Source organism: Balearica regulorum, chromosome 14 (genome assembly GCF_011004875.1).
Source record: "Balearica regulorum gibbericeps isolate bBalReg1 chromosome 14, bBalReg1.pri, whole genome shotgun sequence".
NCBI classification, from domain to species: domain Eukaryota; kingdom Metazoa; phylum Chordata; class Aves; order Gruiformes; family Gruidae; genus Balearica; species Balearica regulorum.
In genome coordinates, this window is record NC_046197.1 from 16,540,408 (window position 1) to 16,561,852 (window position 21,445).

The following is a 21,445-nucleotide window of genomic DNA, read 5'->3' on the forward strand; positions in this document are numbered from 1 at the left end:
AAGTCAGCTATTTCTTCTAAAGTATCTTGAAAGAGTTGGTCATACATAGTCCATTCCTCTTCTAAGGGGCTCCTTCCTTCTCAGTGTTTTCCTCCCGGTAAGTAAGCTCTTCTGGCTTTCTGATTTCTGTACGTTTCTTGTATCTCCATCAGAAAAAGACAAATATTTTCACTCCCTTTGCATAGTCCACAACTCATCCTATTTCAATCAGTTCAGCAACTCAAGATTTCTTAAAGAAACTAAGCACTGCAGGATTGAATTTAACACAGTTAGGATATTATCTGGAAAAAAAAATTACATCATCGCCCCGAAACTGAAAAGCACATATTAACAAAAAGTACATTTCCACATCATGCTTTTCACATATATGTCTGATTGCAAAAAACACTACCTTATAAAGCAGATTATAAAGTTAATTAACTGTGGTTCCAAATTTTTACATTTGCTCACATTTTCTTTTTTGTTTAAAGGAAAAAGAAAGTGTAGATTTATTTTGTGTTGTGGTTTTTGTGGGTTTTTTGTTTTTGTTTTTTTTTTTTACCCTGGGGTGTATTCAACTTTGCATTGTGCGTGACCACGCATTACTTTGCCTGCATATTTATTTTTGTGCATATACAGTAAATGGTTTTTGCATGGTAATTAACGGTGCTGCTAAACCTTTCACGGTTGTGAGGACTGAGCTTCAGGTTTTTGCGTCTGACTTAAGTCGCTATCAACAGAAATTAAATGTGTAAATTCAATTTTGCAGGGACCAGACGGACTGCCAGTAGCAGGATGTTGGCATAAGGTACAGTAACAATAATTGTATATCCTTGAGCAGGTCCTGAGTAATTTTGTTTGCTGCATGGTGATTGTTTGTACTGCTGCACTTCCGTTTAGCAACAGGTCATATGCCTGGCAGATATAATGTCACGCCTCGGGGGAGCAGGATTCCATCTAGCTTCATGTCTCGATCCCCAGAGCTGTAGCCTGGTGCTAGGAACACCGCTCCAAAAACTTGCATGAAAAGTCATTCTCGTTAATACTGTTGGGAGCAATGCCTTTTTTCAGGCTTGGCTTTCACGATGGCCCAGGCAGTTTAGGAACCACTCATGCAGAGACCGCACCACTCTGCAAAACGCGCTCGTGTGACTTAGCCCATGCCCTCTAGCTGAGACTTTTACAGTGGGTTACCTCTTTGTCACAGAGTTACAAAACATTATTGCCAAAGACTTTTCTGCCATTGTAATTATAATGCACAACCGCTACGCTGCTTCAGTGCTGGAATCAGTAAATCTGGGTGCAGGTGGTCAGGTAATTTGTACCGTCTTACGCACCCACAACAGCCAGGGGTTGTAAGTGCTAAAGAGCAGGAGAATGAGACACGTGTGTCCCCATAGGATGAGGATCTTGATCCAGACTTGTAGGAGGACACTGTAACCTCATTCTCCGACAAGGGTACGACACTGAAGCTCGATGGAATTACCAACCCAGTTTCAAACATGTGGTACGTGGACACAGTTTGAGTTAATAGCAAGCATGTTACTAACTGGTTGCAAACCCTTGGTTAGAATGTGAGCACGCCCCTCAGCATATAAAAGTTTTTAATTCTGTGGTAAGTCATTTGGATGTACTGTTAATATTAAAAGAAATCTGAATACCAATCCTTATAATATTAACAATAAGATTAGTAAGTGTAAAGAATGGAGCATTTCTCTGATTAAGTTTGTCTGTGTTCTTTTTCAGTGATCTCTGAGCATGAAGCACAATATGTAAATAATGTGATATATTTTGACCTTTTTAAATTTTTGTATAAAAAAAGGAAAAAAAAACCTTTCGACAGTAATATATTGACCTTTTTTTATACTGGATTCTGTCTGTCATTTATGGACTTTGAAAATATTGTAAAGCTCCCAAACCCGTAAGATACGCATAACATCAGGATTTGATAAAGGTACCAGTGACAGTAGCTGGGAATGAACAGTACTCAAATACTGCTGATGTTGCTGCGGGAACTAACAGTACTGAGATAGCATGTTGCCTTGTGTGCCGTATCGCATGAAGGAGGGAGAAATCCCTGTCCTACTTTGGCTCTCAACTCTCTATTTGCATTGCCCATGCACATTAAAAGGGTGAAAAAGCCTGGCTGAAAACAAAGAAGAAAAAAAGGATGCAGCCCTAGAAATGAAAAAAGCTGTGTTATACCATCTGGTCAAACACAAGAAGGACTTGAAACTTGCAGAGGAAACAAAGCCAAGCTCCGTTCATTGCTACCTGCTGCTGATACGATGGAAATAGCAAATCCTTGGCTGAACAGAACAACCTTGACTACCTGTGGTTATTTCCACTACTGTCACAAAAAGCTTTTTATCTCAAGAGGAAGCGCCTCTGGGTCCTGTTCTGGGGTCTGTGGCTGAAGATGTGCAAGCGCTTTGTTACTGCAGAACCTCAAATTCCCCAAGAAACCTCCACTGCAGAATTTCAAACACAAAACCCTAGTAATACTTTCAGCGTAGAGCTGCAGGACAGGGAGGGCTCTGCTCAAATTTTTTCTTAAAGAACAGAATGCATCGTGTTGCTGTTGGGATTCCCAAAACTTGAGAGTTTGGAGTATTTAATTGTCTTGGGTTTTAGGGTTCATTTGTGTTTGATTTTTCTTGGTTTACATGGTTTTAATTGTAAACTCTGTAACTCTGTACACTCCTCTTGTCTTCTTCCTTCTCTCCCCTTTTTCAGTCTCTTTAAATAATCTCATCTCAGGCACATCCCATACAGAGCGGGCTAATGAATAAAAGGAGGATTATGATTTTGCTATCTGCACATGGCATTGAGAGCAAGTAAAAATTTGCAAACTATTCCACTATCACATTTTTTAAAATGTTGCAAAAATAGAGATTGTACAGTAAAAAGCCATAAAATATTATTTCAGGGAGGAAGAAAATGGCTTACAGCCGAGTCTGTTCAGCTTACAATGAAGATCAAGAGGCAATCGGATTCCTTTACAGGGAGGAGATGCTTTCTATTAACAAGTTCTTAAATTGAACAGAGAAAGAGATGTACAAACATTCATCCAATGGGTGGAAGCTGAAGCTACACAAAATCAAATAAAGTAAGCCATAGATTTTTTTAATGGTGAGACTGGTTAATCCTAACCAGATCGAGGATGTAATCCCCATCCCTTTAATGCCTTTTCGATTTAACAGATCATTTCTGGAGGAAATAGCCCAATACAAGTTGCGAGGCTTTGTGTAGGAGTCAGGTGAAATTAAGAGTCTGACCGCAATATCAAACCAGATGCTGTATGGGCTTTTTGTGGCCTTGATCTTAGAGGATACAGAAGGGAGTCATTTTTGGTGCACTGAATAGATCTGAACCCTTGTTCCACTGCATTTCTTACGGCAGCTGCTCCCAGAGAGGACTTGAGGGATGTGACTGTCCAGGGGCAATCTGCCCTGTCCAGGCTGACCTAGTGCTAAGGGAGTTCTTGCTCTGATATTCTGAAGATGGGTAGGAACACGCACAGTGCTCCACACAGGTAGGGTGACGTTTGATGTCTGTGACTTCTTAGCTGTGACTGGGTCCTAGTTGTCCTCGAGCTTATCCTTTTAGTCAGCTGGGAGCGTTTGTTACCTGCTGGTAAATGCAGAAATGGCTGTCTAGCTTGGTAGATGTGGACAGAAAAGACTTACGGCTGTAGGCAGTGAACCTTTGTGACCTTTGTTAGCTGCTTAGGGTCTACACCTCTGCGTTGCTTGCTTTGTGGCTATACTTTGCATCTTTACCAGTTACCGACTATTTTCTTGGTCACCATATAGGTTAAATCCATGTAAATTCAGATCAACTAACAAATCAAGAAACAAGAATTATGTAACTCAAAACAGCAATGAAAATGCATTTTATTTACTTCCATTTCATGTTGTTAGCTATCACTTTTGGTGTAGGGGGTTTTTAAAGGCGAAAGGAGCAGTTGAACAAGCTCCCACTGGCTCTTAGTGCTTTTGAAAAACCCCTTTTCTGCCCCAAATTAAAGCTAAAAATCATCTTCTGTGGAAGGTTGAAGGCAAATCTCTCATTGATGTCACCGGGAAGACCTGTAATTGTTCCCTTAATGTACAGTTGCTCTTCCCATCTTCCCCCAGTCATCTCCAAACTAAAAGCAATTCACTACTCCAAACCAAACTGTGGGCATCTACACTCAAACTCCTGCATGTGTCCTGTTCATGGAACCTCTATCGATATCAATGAGAGTTCAGTCCCCAGAATGACTGCAGAAAGCACAAGAATCTGGAAGTGTCCACAAACAAACTACAATGCAGATAGAAAAGTCTTGTTTTACATACGCTGGCAAAAACTAAACAGCTTTCTATCTAGCTCCTACTTGAAGTTTGATATCACTGAAGCTACAAGACAAGCTAACCTCCAAAGCTTATGAAATTATATTAAAATTTATATTTTCTCTGAGGAAATACCCCGAAGTCCTATTATCTTCAGGTAAACAAGTCAGTATTCCGTCTTCAACTTGTGGAATATCCAGTGCTTGTAGGCATCAACTGTGACCACTGCCAGGCCTGCAAAACATTGATACAGAATACCAGAATAGTGCTTTACCTATTGCTCTAATCGTTCTGCACGGCAGCCGTCCCCCTCCCAACACAGAGCCTCTGCTGCCGCAGAACCCAAGACATTTGCTTGTAATGGAGGAATGGACTTTTTGAATGGACTAAACCTCTTAACTGTGGTTGTTCTTCCTTGTACCCGAGGCACAGCATGTCCGTGCCAGTCAAGGACGAAGGCTGGAATCGTCTTCCTAGCACAGGACTGTGGTTCGTATCCATACCCATCAGCACTACTGCCTCAGCTGCCAAACCTTTTGGTGATCGAGCACCTTTGAAAATTCCCAGGCAAATGCCCTCTCTGCGGTGATTTATTCTGCATCCTGGTGAGTCCAGCACGTACAAAGGAGATCCATCTATGCACCTGCCCCGAGTCTGGCATGCTCAGGACATCTGACTTACTGCATGCGTACAGACTGGCAGCCTGTCTGCAGTAGCTTCTCTGGACTTCTGCCGCTCTCTAGAAACCAGTAGAAAGGGTGGCAGGAACAGATCCTGCTGTACACGGCACCTATTGCCGCCCTGAGTACGAGGAACTAACCAGTAGATCTCCAGGGATCTGCTGGTGGTACGTCTACTCTACCAACCCCTTCCATCGCCAAAGCAGCTGGGACCTGTGGAAGGCAGAGCTCCCGGGAACAGAGCGAGGTACAGATCCCTGGGCAAGGCTGCTGCTGCGGGGCCGTGGTTCTGATCTGCGCTTGAAGTCCTTTCCCGGTCCTCATCTCGGATCGCTGCATTTGGCCTTTACAGTCTGAACTCGGTGTTCCTTATCGATCGTATCGTTCAGATCGACAGACTATATTAGAGGAACTGTTGAGTTTTGTATCGATTGCACAGGGTCTAAGAGGAAATTTGTTTAGACTTCCATGTGCTTTCCACACACATATTTAGAAGAGTGGGTTGTTAAATGGTAAATTGTTTCAGAGAAGTCATGGTCTTATTGGGAAGAGTTAAAAAAAAAAAAATGTGCTTTGCCAGCAAATTCATGCCAGATCAGTTGATTATTTTCTCCTTCCATATGAAAATGTTCATGTAGGTCTTTTTTTAATACTTCGAGTTTGCAAATAGCTCACGAAGATAAATTTTCGGTAGTACTGGCAGTCTCGCTCAAAACTCAGTAATTATCTCAGCCTCTCATAAAGCATAGTGCATTTTTTCCCCAGGAAACCTCTTTTTTTTTTCCCTCTGGTTTGAGAAAATTAAGATAGTTTTACAGGAATTCAGAAATGCAGCTAAATGTTACCACTGGATGTCAGTAGCAATAAGGATGATTGACAGGGATGCTGCTCATGCTTATGAAATGTAGGTCAGCTTGAGACTCAGCAATTGATTTGTCTTGATCACTAAAATATTTAGCATGTTAGCTTCGTGGATTCATCAACTGACATTTTGGATAACACACTTAAGTTACTGAACTTGGGGGAAACTGAAGCCCAGTCAAATTTACGTTGTATCTTTGTTTTCTAGTTTACAACACAAAATTCCTTAGTCTGATTGAAGCAACCAGAAAGCATGGTGATTGCCATTATGTTAAGAAAACCATGTCTGCCTGCTGCCTGGGAGCAGGGCACAAGCAGCTTTTTTTACGGCTTGTTCTATTTAAATTTGTAGCTAATGACCATCTTTCCAGTTACTACCAACATCCTCTCTTGAACATACTGTTCCCAAACCAAGTCCTAAAGGCACAAGAGCTCACTTGAAAAACATTTTTCAGCCACAAAGCTCTGCAGGCAGGGCTACCTTGCCACAAGACATGGCAGACGCGTTAGGTGGTAACGCCAGAGCTGCTGCTCGCTGTGGTTGTGTTTGTCGGTCCTGGCCCCTGGTGCTCTGGGAGTGGTGATGCTGCGCCCCACTGTACACATGAGATGGGCTCCCCAAAGCTTATGGGGGGAATGAGTTTTGGGGGGACGGGAACATGGCCAAATAACCCCCACAGCCAGAACTCCATTGCTGGCAGCTCCAGGGGCCCCTTGCCAGAGCGTTACCCCATCATTTGGCCTGTGCTGATGGGGGCAGGTGAGACGAGTTTTGCAGCTGAACCATGGGCTTGGCTGCTGAGGTCGGGATTATTTCTCTGGGTTATGAAAGAGGTGGCAGAGAAAACCTGGTCTGACTCCAAACTGAAACTGTTTCCAAGCCTTAATGCACTGGAATTTCAGTTTTTAAAACAACAAAAAAAAACCCCAACAACCCCAAGGCATTGCCATGTGCTTTGTTTTATTCTCATGAGGGGAATCACCTTTCTTGTATACACTGCTTCTAATGCTTGTTTTATATATAATGGTGATAAATTTATTTCCATATGGATCTTTCTCCTGTGTATTTAAAAATAAGAATGTTTCTTCTAACATCAAGAGACTTTCTGATGTGTTTTCTTTTTAGGAAACCAAAAGATGAAATATTTAGGTGAGCTTTTGTCTTCCGTAATTTCATAAATTCAGCATTTGAAATCCTTAAGCAAACCAGCAAAAGAGGCTTCAGCAGTTCAAAACATCCTATGCAATGATGAAAAGTCTTCCACGGAGAACGACACAGGTTAAAACCCCATGGTTTTAGGATTGTTTTAGTAACCCACTGCCCAGGAAGCACATTTGTGATGACCAAGGCTTTCGTGGCAGAAAGCCTGCGTTCTAGTTTAGTTGCTTTTTTTCTCTTCCCCCCCACGCAAGCTTGGTGTCCCACTTCAGCTGCTGTAACTGAGCGCAACTGTTGGCTGTAGTAAAGCTGAAGTAGATTACACCAGCAAAGATTTCAGTCTGCAGTGTTTACTATCGTGCCAGCCCACAGCTGAGAATATATCTGTGAATTTTTATACATAGCACATGGGTTTGCAATCAGCCAAATATAGCGGACTTTTGGGCCAGAATGAAAAAACTCAGCCATTTGTGATGCGTAGCTTAATTAAAATATTGAGATGCCAGAAATTTCCAGCTTTATTGTAATGGTAAATAACTATCCTTGGCCAATATAACTGTGCCTTATTAGCCTGTAAATTTAGTCTGTGTTATAAAGGAATATTAGAGTGTAGGTTTCCTGGTTGTTGAATACTGATTTAATGCTGCCCTCTAGAGGAGATAGTTTTTTACTAGAGGAACAAATTTTATGCAAATTTGATGCTGTGATGCTGTCCCTTAATTGCCAGCACACACAGGGATGGGCACACCTTTTGCATAACTATATTATGCAAATAGGTATTTGTAAAATAGGAGTGCATAGATAGAAACTTTAATCTTTTTTCCAAAACTAGTATTTCTTTCTTGGGAAACACCATCATATATCCTCACTTCTTCGAGTTCTTTTTAGTCCCATTGTTGCCCAGACAATTTAAAGCGTTACACAAAATCTATCTGTAGTAGGTTTCCTGTCCAGTTTCCATTTTTAAATTTTAGAGCATGGAAGCTTTGAATTATTTTCTTCACAGACAACAGATTTATCTCTAAGATATGTAAAAATATTAGTAGTATCATGTAAAAATTTACATGTCCCAAACCCACTTATCCAGGACAAATACCGTAGGTATCTGGCGGAATTCAGATCAGTGAGTTTGGTTCCAATTTGCACTAGCGTAGCTATGTCCTTAGTAGGTGTCCAAGCGTGGAGTAAAGCCTCGGTACTGCTTGCTTTATTTGATGCTCCTAAGTTTTACCTGTTAAGTATCAGCTGATGTGCTTAGTCACACAGCCAGCCTTCTAGTTGTTTAACCAGGAAGATTTTCAAGTGAGAGGTGAAGTATTTGGATAGATTTCAGGAGGCCTAAGACACTTTATCTTGCCAAGGCAATCGCTGTGGCATATGCTGGCCTTGGCAACCTTACAGGAGAGCGTTTATGTAAGAATATTTGTCGGACTCTTTTGCAATAGTAATTTGGGGGGGGGGGAGGGAAGGAGCGGGGAGAAACCATTTGGTCACTCTAGTTAGTCCAGTCTCACTGTTATTTACTGGAGTCACCTGCCTTTTAATTGTGTCCTTGGCACTGCAGTGAACCTGACGGTAATTAGTACAGTTTGAAATACTATACATCTGCTGCAGACTGAAGGAAACCAGTGAGTAAAAAAATCCATTTCTTAAACTTTGTTTTTCTTGATTATCATTTACATTTGTAAGCTTAAAATTACTTTTAGTATTTTCATGTCCCCAGGTGAACTACCGCAACTTTTCCATATGCTTGTGTACAATTAGATGGCACAACAAAAGGGATATCTAGCTGTTGTGTCATCTGCAGCTAAAGTAAGTGCCGAAAACCTGTCACTTAGAAATGAATGGAAGAAGGACTTAATAGATTGTGTGACTCTATACTACTGTAGAGAGCCTGGGGGAAAACCACAGGAAAGCTGGGAAACATGAGTTTTCAATGCATAAAAAGTGGCATTATTGACAACAGAGTGGAATAAGAAATACATTATTACCATTTGTGGTTTTCCTGTGTCTTAGGACAACAATCAATCCCTGTTTGCTAAGTTCTGCTAGAAGTTGCCTCATAGTTGCGCAGTTGCATGGACAGTCAGCTCGCTTGTGTGTCTGTGTGTGGTTTCTTATATAATGTAGATATTAATGAATAGAAACTTAAAATGGAGATGTCCCAACTATCTGTAAATGACACCAATACCACTTGCTGCTTTTTTATATGCTGTTAAACACTGCTTTGTATGCTTAACTTTGAGAAGTGCATTTTACGTAATGTTATTAAGTATAGGTGGGTGCATATCAAAAGCACTCACGGAATTTCCAAATTAAGCAGAAGAGGTAGTAAATTGCCATCAGCTAGAATGTGAGTTGGCGTCCTGTTGCATTTGCTGGTTGTTTTCATAGATGGAGTGCAGTTTTATAGACAATTTCATAACGTAGCAACTTTCTGCTACTATTTGGGGTTCTTTTTCCTGGTATCTTACAAAGCAATCAAAAATATTCAATATGATGAACGTTCAGCACAAAATACCACAGTCAAAACTGAAAGCCACCTGCTCTGTTGCATTAAAATGCTTAGGACATAGAAATATTTTAAAACTGGCACGTACGCTAGCACTTCTGAAACAACGTAATTTGAGAAACTATACCTGCTGGTATTTATAAAACCTAAATGAAAATTATACTTTTTGTATACAGTTTAGAAAAATACATGCAATGTGTGCTATATCTGTCCATATTTGTTTTGAAATTATGCTGATAGGACTTAATCCTCTACCATGTTATGCAAGTGTCCATTATTTATGTGAGTGGTTGCATTGCTCCAGTAAGGCTGTTGAGGGGAGAAAGGGCTATTTGCGTGTGTGTGCAGTTTGGACACCTTGCGAAAATTAGTTTTTGTTTTGAATGTATTCACATGGTATTTTATACAAAGCGGACTAAATTTCTGTAAAATGTATCACCTTTAAAAAGAAATATATATAGATATTAAAAATACAGAACATGTACTTATCATCTCTATTTGCAAACTGTTTGTGATTTTTAACCATGTACATGCCATGAAAATACTCTATTTACTCATTTCTTTGGGGAACAACTACTTTAAAAATGAAGGCATTAATAACAGTATTTCTTATCCATTGTTTTAACATGTTAAAATGGTATTAATTAGTACTGCATCATGTATTTCTAGTTTAAAGTTGTAATGGACAGTACATTAGCTTGAGACCTCCAAAAATATTTTTTCTTATGCTTTCTGTAATAAAAGCAAAGACTAGATTTTTTTTAAGTGGTCTCTCTGTACAGATTGCTTTTATAATTGTGTGAATATGTATAATGAACTCTGCCTTTGTAACCAAGAATAAACTTTCCAAATTGTAAATGTTCAGGTTGTTATTATAAATAGCTACTAAATATCTTAACCAGACAAGAGTTCAAATAAAGATTAACAGCCATTACTAACTTTTCCTCCACTGTCTTTTGTTACATAAAACCTGATTTTTATGCAACAACTGAGTTTGAATTCCTAAATTCAGTCTAACTTCAAGTGCATAGCAATTTGGTTTTGAATTCTCCACATTACAGAAAATTTAAATTGCTCCTGTGTTTATCAGATAACTGCAACTAATTATTGGTGTATGTTGCTGACCAGATATACTAGATAAAGTGCCAAATGTGTAGTTTTAAAAGGGTCTGCTCAATTTTCCTAGAGTTGTCTTAAGAGATGATATCAGTTTAAAACAAAAGAATGGGAACATGTACTTGGAAGGAAAAAAAAAAAGGCATCTTTTGCAATGAAGCTCATTAAGTTTGTGGACTCATTTATGGGATACAACACCTGCAGAGGACTCAACATCCTTTCTGGTTCTTTATCTTCCTATTTTCCTTTAAGTCATTCCAATCACACAGGAATGAAGGAATGACTGACCATTCTAATCTGATGATAGCATTTCCTCTTTTAATCCTATTGACTATCCTAGGACTGGCTTTGGAGTAGTCCATCAGGTCTACCTATCTGTCACAACAATATAAATGGTTTGGGTTTGCTTTTGCTTAAATAGTGAACTATGCGTGAACAATTAATACAGTTGTAACACCTAGGCTACCATCTCGAATTATTTTCAACTGTAAAAGAAACTTTCTTGATGTGTAAGTATTTCAAAAGAGAGAGTGTTTTGATATAGCTGTAATAATGATCCTGAAGAGCCCTCAGAAACATGTTATTACCTCTGGGGTGCCTGGTAACCAAGTGGGATCTGGGGCCATATGCCCCCACCCGTGGTGTAACACCAGGAGGTATAGTTTCCACATGAGCTGCCAGCAGCCTTGCAGGACCCCAGTAGACGCAGCCTCTCCCCTGTTTGTGCTATGGGACCTCGGAGCTGAAGTCACCACTCCTGATGCTGCAAGGGAAGAGTCCAGCCTCACAGCCGGAGGAGCCCAAAACCACTGGTGAGTTACTGTTCTACTCCTTGGGAAAACAGCTTGCCTAAAGCTACATTTGGGATGTTATTTGGGAGGGGCCGGGAAGTCAGGGGCTGGGCTCTGTGATAAGGGAGGTGCACAGTTACGGTGCTGCTAGGGCGCACACAGCACCAATGCCCGTGTCCTTGTGCCGGTAAGGCGCTTTGTCCCGCAGCCACGCTCACTACGGCTGCTGTTGCAGCGCTTCCTCCCCGGCAGACGGCAGCACCGGCTCGGCCAGCAGCCCGGCGCGGCCCGCAGGGGGCGCCGCGGTGGCGAGGTGCCGCGGGGCCACTCCCCGGCCCGGGCCGCCCTCCGAGGGAGGAGGCACCTCCGCGGCCCGGCCCGGGCCCTTCCGAGGCGGCGAGAGCGGCCATGTGGCAGGCGCAGCGCTCCCGGCAGGAGACCCTGGCCTTGCGGCAGCAGCTCATCGGGTAAGTGCTGCGGCGGGGAGGCGCCGCCGATGCCGCCTCTCGGACCGGGAGAGCGCTACCGTCGGGCTGCCCGTCCCGCCTCGGGGCGCCTGACGTGGCTGCTGGGCCGCGGCCGTGCAGGCGCCACCGACCGCAGCCCAGGCTGGGAGCGGGCGGTCTTAACGGCCGGCTGCTCTCGCCCCGCTGGAGCAGCCAGCGCGGCCTCCCGCACGCCTCCCCCTGCACGTCGGCAGCGGCGAGTTCCGCCTGCTCCGAGCCCGGCCCTCGGACACCGCGACTGCTCCCGGGGAGCTCCTGCCTCGCCAGAATTTTAGGTTTAAACTAGCAACATCGTGGGGAAAGTCGGTGCTGTTAGCGTGCAAAGTCAGATTTTACTGGTGTAATTAACAGTAATTAGCGTTTCTTAAGGAGGGGGGTTAAGAAACTGAAGTACTAAACCCTCCGTGCTATCGGGCGTGGGGCTGAGCTCAGCGCGGCAGAATGGCTGGGCCCCCGTACTGCCAGCGCTGCTGGGCCAGACGGAGGGTCTGCCTCACCTGGTGGTACTTCTGGCTTTCAGAAAACTTTTTATTACACCAAAACCTTGATAGAATTAACAACGCATGTCTGCCCAGTTTGATAGAATGGAACACGTGACTCAGTTCCAAACTTCTGATTGCTTGTATTGCTTCAATTGACCTAAAAAATTCTTAGTTCTGTAGACCGCTACAGGAATGGCAGCAGAATCCCTCCATATGCTTAATTGTGGGAATGTTTTCATGTTGCATCTCATACATTCAAATTCAGGGCTACTTTAATCTGTAAATATTTTATGAACCCAGAAGTTGGGCTGAAAGTAAATGCTGGAATAGAATTGTGCCATAACACAAATCTGAAGAATAGTACCATTTGGTGTACTTCAGCTTTTGGTAACGGATTTGTTCCATCACTGGGAACAAAGACCCAGCCTCTGTAAGCGCTTTCTTAGCATGTGTTGAACAGTCAGGATAACTTTACCAAAAAAAAAAAAAAAAGTTTTACTATTCTACTGCTAGCTCACAAAGTATAGGACACCTGTAGGGGAGGGACACTGAAGCAGTTTCTTATTGTAACTTTTTGTTGTTGTTGTTCATTTGACAATGACTTTGTATTTATGGTCAAATTATTTTATTTTTGTCTAGGCAATCTTTTACTAAATGAAGCATGAAAGTTTGGCATTGCCCTTCAGAGTCAAGTTTCTGCAACTCCTACGTAGGCAGACGTGTGTTTCAATTTTGTTTAGCAATTTATTTTAAAAGTGAAACAAACCAAACACACTGAAGCAGATCTAGCCTTATAAAAAAAAAAAATCACTCAAGGTTTTAGCTAAGATTAGGGAAGCTCTACAGGGACATAACCATCACCCGCACCATGCTATCTGAAAAATCAGGATCTTAGCAAGAAATGCAAGAATATAGTAAAAATGAGCATAAGGTAAGAAACACCAAAGAGGGTTTTAAGATCGCAAAGGGCTGACGGCATAGCCAGTAAGGAGCTGTAGTTAAGACTGGATCGGACTATGGAGGTAAGTCTGACCTGTGTGCTGTGGCTAGATTCCTAGTGAAGGATTTTCAATTCTAGAGCATCTTTTCCCCCTGAAAATCTAACAAAATTCGACTATTGAGTTAGAGCACAAGGCCTGTTCTCTTTCCCATCCCAAGCTTTGTTTTAGAGGCCAGAATTAGGATGTCAGCATGTGCTGACTAACTGGGGAAATGTCTTTCTCTTGCTTAACTGACTGAACCAAAAATATTACCAGCAGAATAAACTCTGTGATTTTTAGAATTCACTATGATTTAGTTTGCTTTCTCATGTTTGCCATAGCTCCTCTTGCAAGCTGTTTTTTTCTAATGATCCGGTGAAGATCATAAAGGCAAAAGGCCAGTATATGTATGATGAGAATGGAAGACGGTACCTTGACTGCATAAACAACGTTGCTCACGGTAAGTTAAAAGTCATGTCGTTTGATACTGTATTTTTCTAACTAGGGTAAGGAACAATCAGTATTTTTACCACTGTTGCACTGTGTTGGCGCAAGGTTGTTCAATTGGAAAAGTGTAAGAAAACTCTCTTGAGCCTATAGTTTGGGAAATTACAATTCATATTTGAATTTCTGTGTGCATGAATGTGTTTTCCAGACTTGCCTCCTGTTCTGTCTTCCTAGAAATATACTTACCTAAAACTTACACATTTTTTTTTTCCCATGAAAGGTCAAGTAAAGCACTTAACTGTAAGACTAACAAACAGCTTGAGAGTTCTATTTGTAAAAATTACTGCTAAGGGTATGGTCACAGGACCACTGCTCAGTGTGGGGCCTTACTGCTGTATTATGAAGGAGCTGCTGGTTTCTTACAGTATCTGAAATCTCCCTAACTGGTCAGTGCTGTCACTAACACCCTAGCAGGGTTAATAATTCTTTGGTGGTAAAGCTTACCTGCACTAACCCAAACCCCTACCTAAATTATTCAAATGTCTAAATCCAAATATCAGCTTAGAAAGTAATTGTTTTAGCATATCAATTTCCAGTACTCAACTACAAACCATAAAACACAGTAACAGGTGAGAAAAAAAAAAATTAAGTGAAAGCTTTTGAGGTGTACCAACATTGCCTTCTGCTGACAGTATCGTTAATGCCCCACTGATGAAATATGATCATTAGTGATGATCTCTCTGTACTAATGGAGAAACAGAAGCATTAAGTCGGTATGTGTTTGTTAATGAACGCCACGGGTAATAGAGAAGAACTGTCAAACCCCTCTACGCTCTCTTACAGTTGGACATTGTCACCCCGATATAGTAAAAGCGGCCCATGAACAAAATCAACTGTTAAATACAAATTCTCGTTATCTTCATGACAACTTGGTTGATTATGCAGACAGACTTTCAAAAACGCTACCTGAGAAGTTATGCATCTTTTACTTTTTGAACTCTGGGTAAGTCAGGTAAATTAGAATTGATACTATGTTTTCACTAGTCATATACAGACAAGTCACATACTTCATTATCAACAGCCACTGCATGACCTGGTGTGGATGACTAAAGATACTGATAAAAAACATGGTTTGGGGTTGTTGAAGAAACTGTGATCCTTCTGAGAACTTCAGTGACTCTGAAGTTCATATTTAGCAAGCTATTGGGAAAATAAACTAGCATTTTACTTAAGAAGGGTTTTATTCTGTTTATGTTTTGTAGTTCAAGGCCTTATAAATGTAAATACTGTATTAGTTTCTGGTCTGACTTGTCTTCTCAACTGCAAATGACTTCTATGCATCAAAATTAAATGCAACAGTGCATATTTCTGCTTGGGGCACGGGTTGTGTTCCCAGGCAAACTACAGGCTAAAAAAAAAAAAAGAACTGTTTCTAAATTATTTTCTGTACTCAGCTTTTTAAGATGGATTCTGTTCTGGTGAACAGTCTTGCCTTAATGAGTGCTGATTACTAAGGATCTGTGAGTAACACACATTGATTTCTGTCTGTTTTCTGCAGACAGAACAAGCATTGCAAGGGAGGTCAGAATTTCAAAGCTCAGGCATCCACAATGAAACACTGATCAAATTTTTCAATTGTAGATCTGAAGCTAACGATCTTGCCCTACGATTGGCACGCCAGTATACAAAATGTGAAGATGTTATAGTTTTAGACCAGTAAGTATGTTGGCAGTTTTATCTACTGTGGGGTACAAGTATCTTTTGGTCAGGGCGTTTCTGCAAACCTGTTGCAGTAGAAAGACTGTAACCAGGAAGTTGAGGGAAGTAATTTTTTCCCTCTGGTTCAGTATTTGTGAGACCAGCCCAGAGAAGTGTCCCCAGTATGGGCTCTCCAGTACCTGCCATACGTTAACATACTGGAAGGTGGCCTGCAGTGGCCTGCTACAATGGGTAGGGAGCCTAGGTTAGGAGAATTGTTCAGCTGTAGAGAGACAGCTAGACGGAGATCTTACTGTAACTATAACTGTCTAATGGGAAGGAGCAGAAAAGATGGAGCCAGGCCTGAAGATGTATGGTGACAGGAAAAGACAACAATGGACATAAGATGAAACCTGAGGAATTCTGATGAGACATGGGGAAAAACTCTTTAAACCACAAAGGTGGTCAATATTAGAAACGGATGCCCAGGGAGACTGGGAACTCCATTGTTGGAGGATATTCAGAAGTAGGGCCAGACATGTCCCTTCCATTGTTCTGCAGTCTTGTAATACTGCTCGTGACTTACACTGCTGTGATTCTACTCACTGGCCCTGGCAAACCAGTGACAAGGAGTACTGTTCCTCTGCAGCCCTTAGTCAAGGTGTGCAAAAAAATCCAGATACTACTAAGCTGATTGACAGACATCTCAGAGCTTTTCTGAGCTGAAGTGTGACTGTATTGCCACCAGGTGACAGAGCCTACCTAGTCTTTAGCTATTGATAATGCTAATCCTAGAGAACCCTTGATACTGAAGAAATTACTGTTTAGTTCTGCTAATTGTTTTTTAAGTGCCTACCATGGACATCTGACATCGTTGATTGACATAAGCCCATATAAATTCAGAAATCTAGAAGGACAAAAGGAATGGGTCCACGTGGTACGTACTTCAGCCTGTAACTATCAACTTCTTGTCAATTTAATGAAGTCTTGTTTTCTATATACTGAATATAGGATACTGTTCCTTTGCATAGGCTCCTGTTCCAGACACATACAGAGGACTTTACAGAGAAGACCACGAAGATTCAGTAACAGCCTATGCTAACGAAGTGAAAATTATTATTGAGCAAGCACAGGAGAAAGGCAGAAAGGTAGAAAGTGATTTCCTTACCCATTTGTCTTGCCTTAAATAAGCATAGCTGGCTGACTGTTAATGCTGTTCAGGATTACTGAGCTAAGTGGCATGGACTTGTCAAAAAGCAAAGATCACGTAATTGTGCAAGAACCACCTAATGACAAAAAGCTTGCTCATTGTTAATGCAATTTCCACAACTTTCTATACTGGGTTCAAAACATTACATGTTACATATGTTTCAGATTGCTGCTTTTTTTGTTGAATCTCTGCCAAGTGTGGGTGGTCAAATCATTCCACCACCAGGCTATTTTCAGAAGGTTGCAGAGTAAGTGGTCATTTATTATCTTAACTATTAAATTTAACATACTTGCTAAATATAGATGACAGAGAATTTCTCTGCCTGCTGTAGCAGCTTGATAGGCAGGAAGTGGCCTATGCCTTCATGTTAGAATGTAAACTTTGTATGGCAAAGACCTGCTTTTAAACACATGATAGAGAATATAGGCCTGTACAAGTTTGTTTCCTGGAAGTCTGCAAAGTAATGCTTTCTCTATGTTCTTCAACAGTAAATATTACATTCTGTTTCCCCTTAAGAGACAACAAAATCTGTTATGTTACAGGCACGTGCACAAGGCAGGAGGTGTATTTATTGCTGATGAAATTCAAGTTGGCTTTGGCAGGGTTGGCAGGCACTTTTGGGCATTCCAGCTTCAAGGAGAAGATTTTATACCTGATATTGTCACTATGGGGAAACCAATAGGAAATGGGCACCCTATTGCCTGTGTAGCAACAACAAAAGAAATTGCAGAAGCATTTGCAGCCACAGGAGTAGAGTATTTTAATACAGTAAGTAGAAGGTTGACCAAACTCTCCTTCTCTAATAATTAGACTCCTGTAATCATGCAGCATTTTTATTAATCTTTATCACCCACACAGTTACTGTTTATATTATTTGTATCTTTTTGGTATATAACTTTCTATTTACTGGCTCCATCTGATATAAATGGCAGTATGCTCATTATATCACTGAGGCTACACTTTCAGTGACAAGATTGCATCTTTCGTCCCTTTCCCTGGCTACGTGTGTTTTCTTCCTGAACTCAGTTTGGAGGAAACCCTGTTTCATGCGCAATTGGATTAGCTGTGTTAGATGTGATTGAGAAGGAACACCTTCAGGCTCATGCCATGGAAGTAGGCAACTTCTTGATGAAGCTACTCAAAGAGCAGAAAACCAAACATCCCATCATTGGTGATGTCAGGTATCAGTGCCTTATTTATATTTTCAGCTGCTTTTTGTTTGGTTTCAGTCAGTCATAAACAACTCAATTGAAATGGTTTTAAGAAATTAATCAAATCTGTGTTTTCAGCAAAAATAAACAGCCTACTATACATTAGATTAAAACAAACTTGAGCTTATCAGAAGTCTCATACTTTGCCACTCCAGGCCAGTACTGCTTTATTGATTTATTAGTTGCTAAAGGAATTCACTTTCCTATCTGAACTCTTACTTTAAGGGCACAAAACCCAGAATTAATGAGCTGGATGGAGAAAATGTGTAACATGATGTCCTGTGCTGCCATTCTGGGCAGATAAAAGTCTATACTGTATTACTATGTTTCTTCAGAACAGCAATACCTTTTCTAACACTACACAACAAACATCAATAATTCTCATGCAGTGAAGGTTTAGTCTCACAAAAAACTTTCTCCATTTTTTAGTTCACTTGCAGCTCCTTCTGCCACAGATGACTGACTATTTTTCATTTCTTTTAAAGGGGTTCTGGCTTATTCATTGGAGTGGACTTAATCAAGGATCAAGCAGAAAGGACCCCAGCCACAGAAGAAGCAGAGTATCTAATAACAAGGTATAAGGGACAATCATGTAGTTTTTCAGTGTGCAAGGCAAGCACACAAAGTAACCTTGCTCCTCAACAGTTGTTAAAATACAGCTAACTAGCAGAAAAAGAAGCCAGTCATTGCAGAAAAGCATTGTCTGGACAGCCTGTGTGCTGATGCTTTAAGTTTTCCTGAACTATATGCAAAGGTAATTCTTTGTTATTGTTGTTTCCAGACTTAAGGAAGAATATATTCTACTGAGTACAGATGGGCCAGGAAGAAATGTGCTTAAGTTCAAGCCCCCAATGTGCTTCAATATGGAGGATGCAAAATTTGTTGTGGACACAATCGACAAAGTACTAACAGGTAAGTACAGATCAAAACTGCCTTAAAGTCAACGCAGAGCCACTGAGCCTGCTTTTCAGAAGTGCTAAAATAGAGCCAAGATGGTAGATGCCAAGCACTTAAGAAAATTAGTCTGTCAATGCAAGTTTAACCTTCACTTCTAAATGATTCTGTTTTAAAGTTCTCTAACAAAATTATTTACTCCATAGATGCATATGCCTTTTGAAATAGCTTTGCTTTGGCAGAGGTTGAAGTGTTTAACTATCTGAACAAAGGAGAGCTGGTAAAAGCTGTCCAAATTCCATTTCTTGACAGCCATAATCTCTGTGCATTTGCCACTTCAGCTTTTTATACAACTTCTGCAGAGTCAGTGGTAACCAAGTTTGAGACAAGTTTTTGTACTAAGTCATGAGTTTGCTAAATTGTTACTTACACTCTCTCTAGAGATGGAAAAAGAATGTCTGAACCAACAGAAAACATCCACTTGTTCTACCTGAGCAGGTAGGTATTTGAACTTCTATTCACCCTTCTCTATTTAAAAGCCAAGGTTTCTAAACATAACTTCACAAGCATTGTCACCTGGCAGGAGAGCAGGACCAAGTTTCCTCCTGCTTTTACTTGAAAATAGGTTGCAGGAATTCCTGGCGCTCCAGAAGCATGGACCAGATTTGTGTACATCTGGCATCCATAGCTACCTTTTATCAGAGCCCGATACTTGCAGTAACACTGTATGTATTCATTGGTTTGCAAGGGAGATCCAACATGCCTCAGAAATGCCTACCACTACAGAATGCTATGCTTGTCTGGGAAGCTTTAAGAGTGACTGGGTTTAATCCTTGGCATGCAGATGACAGGCACATCAAGACAAAAACATAGCTTTTATGCTAGCTCTCAGTGTCTTGTCTCCAGACAGAAGTTGTTCCAGCTGCATAACTACTCAGCAAGTCTCTCCTTAACTGCCCTTAAGGACAGGAGCACTGTACGTTCTGCATGCCACACTTTTAAGAACCTATACTAACAGCTTTATGAAGAACTATAAGCAGTACTCATACTATAGCTCTTGTTGAACTAGTATTGCCATCTGTTGAGTATTTTCAACTACTTCATAGGATCATTTCAGGTTCATGGCTGTTATCTCATGCTCAAGCATCAATTTACCCCTATAAGCAGAAGTTTGTGGGCATCAGTAAGACCAAGTCCTGTTAGTCTTCCAAGACTTGCAAACCTTAGTATCTGTTGAGGTCTTGCTTACATCTAGCTGCAACTCATTTTGCCATACGCTTATGAGCACAGTGTACACTTACAGTTAACACCTCAATAACAACACCCTTTGGTACAGTCAATACTTCTTCAACCTACTCTGACTAAAAGACAACCAAGCAGTTTTTAACCAAATGCCCAGTAAAACTCTAGGTACCTGGATAGTAATGCACCTAAGGTAATGCTTGTAATCAATGTAATTATTGGTGGCCTCAACCACCATCCTAGATTCACAGTGCTATGGCCCTGAGCTAAGGAGAAACATACTTTTTAGTTCAGTGCAATATTAGTATAGCAGGCACAAGAAAAATGTGTTAATATTTTATTTAGCAAGTTAATGGAAAGACATACAGCTGTTTGAACTAGTTATTCTTGAGAACAGAAAGATTACTCAACAGTGCCAGTTTAACTTAAGAGACCTAATGACTTAATGTGCTTGTCTGCAATCTAAACTGAGCAAGAAAAATGCCTTTATTTTCTACAGGAAACCAAGAATGCAAAAAGCCTCTAAGTACAGTACTAGTATGACACTTACATATAATGTAAGCGAAAATGAGGCAACAAAGTAGATTCCTTTGAATGATGCTTTTACAAAAAAAACATTATTTTCTTTCCATAGGTTTCAAACAATGTTCAAGATCTACTACTAAGAAACATTATTCTACTATAATAATGCACATTTAATCTTCATCCTAGCATGTATTAAACCAGATAATTTACCTTTGATTTTGTTATTTTCAGTTATCATTACTAGTAAAAAGCTTTAGGAGAAATAAATTTTACAAGAGCTTGTTTCAACTCTGGCAGAAGTGTGGAATTGGCTTTTGTTTAAAACAGCATATCTAAATCTGATTATAAAGGAATATATTTATAGTAGCTACTATAAACTACATTTTCTAAATTCATGCTCTTTCAGGTTATGACTTTTTGAAAGTTAAGATAAGCCAATGGAATCTTTTTTTTATCTACTGCTCCCTATGCAAACACCATTCTAGCTGCCAGCACACCCAGTCCTTCCCAGGCTCCTCTGACCAGTTTCATAGCAAGGTCCCTAGCAGCACTATATTCAAACAGTCACAGTGACCAGATTAAGTCAAAAACTTCAGTCCCAAATTCATAACATCATATGCATGAGGAACAGACAGCTGAGGGCCATGGCTCCCAAACCAGTTCTTAGAAAATATTCTGTCCTCAAGAAATATCCAAGTAGGATTAGTAAGAGTACATTATAGCCATAAGCAACAACCTCACGTACAAGCCCTTGCTTTCACCAGGCAATTACACATTCTTTGTATCACAGACTTTTCATGCAAAGAAGAAAAGGAAAG

The 21,445-nt window shown here is 40.8% G+C and overlaps 3 protein-coding genes across 8 annotated transcripts in view; 2 read left to right on the forward strand and 1 right to left on the reverse strand.

The window, feature by feature from the left end:
• Positions 1–10,013, forward strand: part of COL23A1 (collagen type XXIII alpha 1 chain) — a 194,590-nt gene extending 184,577 nt beyond the window's left edge. Inside the window, exons 28-29 of the mRNA XM_075766536.1 lie at positions 749–787; positions 1,726–10,013. Coding sequence (XP_075622651.1) covers positions 749–787; positions 1,726–1,728 — 42 coding nt within the window. The 3' untranslated portion in view covers positions 1,729–10,013. The remainder of the gene's footprint in view (positions 1–748; positions 788–1,725) is intronic.
• Positions 1–21,445, reverse strand: part of HNRNPAB (heterogeneous nuclear ribonucleoprotein A/B) — a 30,790-nt gene that overhangs the window by 306 nt on the left and 9,039 nt on the right. For 2 of the 4 annotated variants that reach the window (XM_075766533.1, XM_075766529.1), the window contains one exon: positions 141–4,547. The exons of the other annotated variants lie outside the window; for them this stretch is intronic. The gene's annotated coding sequence lies outside the window, so the exon portion shown is untranslated. Of the gene's footprint in view, positions 1–140; positions 4,548–21,445 lie in introns of those variants that run through there. 4 annotated transcript variants of the gene reach the window in all.
• On the forward strand, positions 11,753–20,915 carry PHYKPL (5-phosphohydroxy-L-lysine phospho-lyase). 3 transcript variants are annotated; one of them, XM_075766524.1, is made up of 13 exons: positions 11,753–11,899; positions 13,742–13,860; positions 14,691–14,850; positions 15,489–15,563; positions 16,374–16,482; positions 16,577–16,693; positions 16,920–17,002; positions 17,298–17,523; positions 17,782–17,936; positions 18,452–18,541; positions 18,748–18,878; positions 19,302–19,358; positions 20,737–20,915. In XM_075766524.1, the coding sequence occupies exons 1-12, from the start codon at positions 11,841–11,843 to the stop codon at positions 19,352–19,354; spliced, it is 1,377 nt and encodes a 458-aa protein (XP_075622639.1). In that variant the 5' UTR covers positions 11,753–11,840; the 3' UTR covers positions 19,355–19,358; positions 20,737–20,915. The 3 variants fall into 3 exon arrangements, with proteins under 3 accessions (XP_075622639.1, XP_075622640.1, XP_075622641.1); XM_075766525.1 differs by having other exon boundaries at positions 16,395–16,482; XM_075766526.1 differs by lacking the exon at positions 15,489–15,563 and having other exon boundaries at positions 16,395–16,482.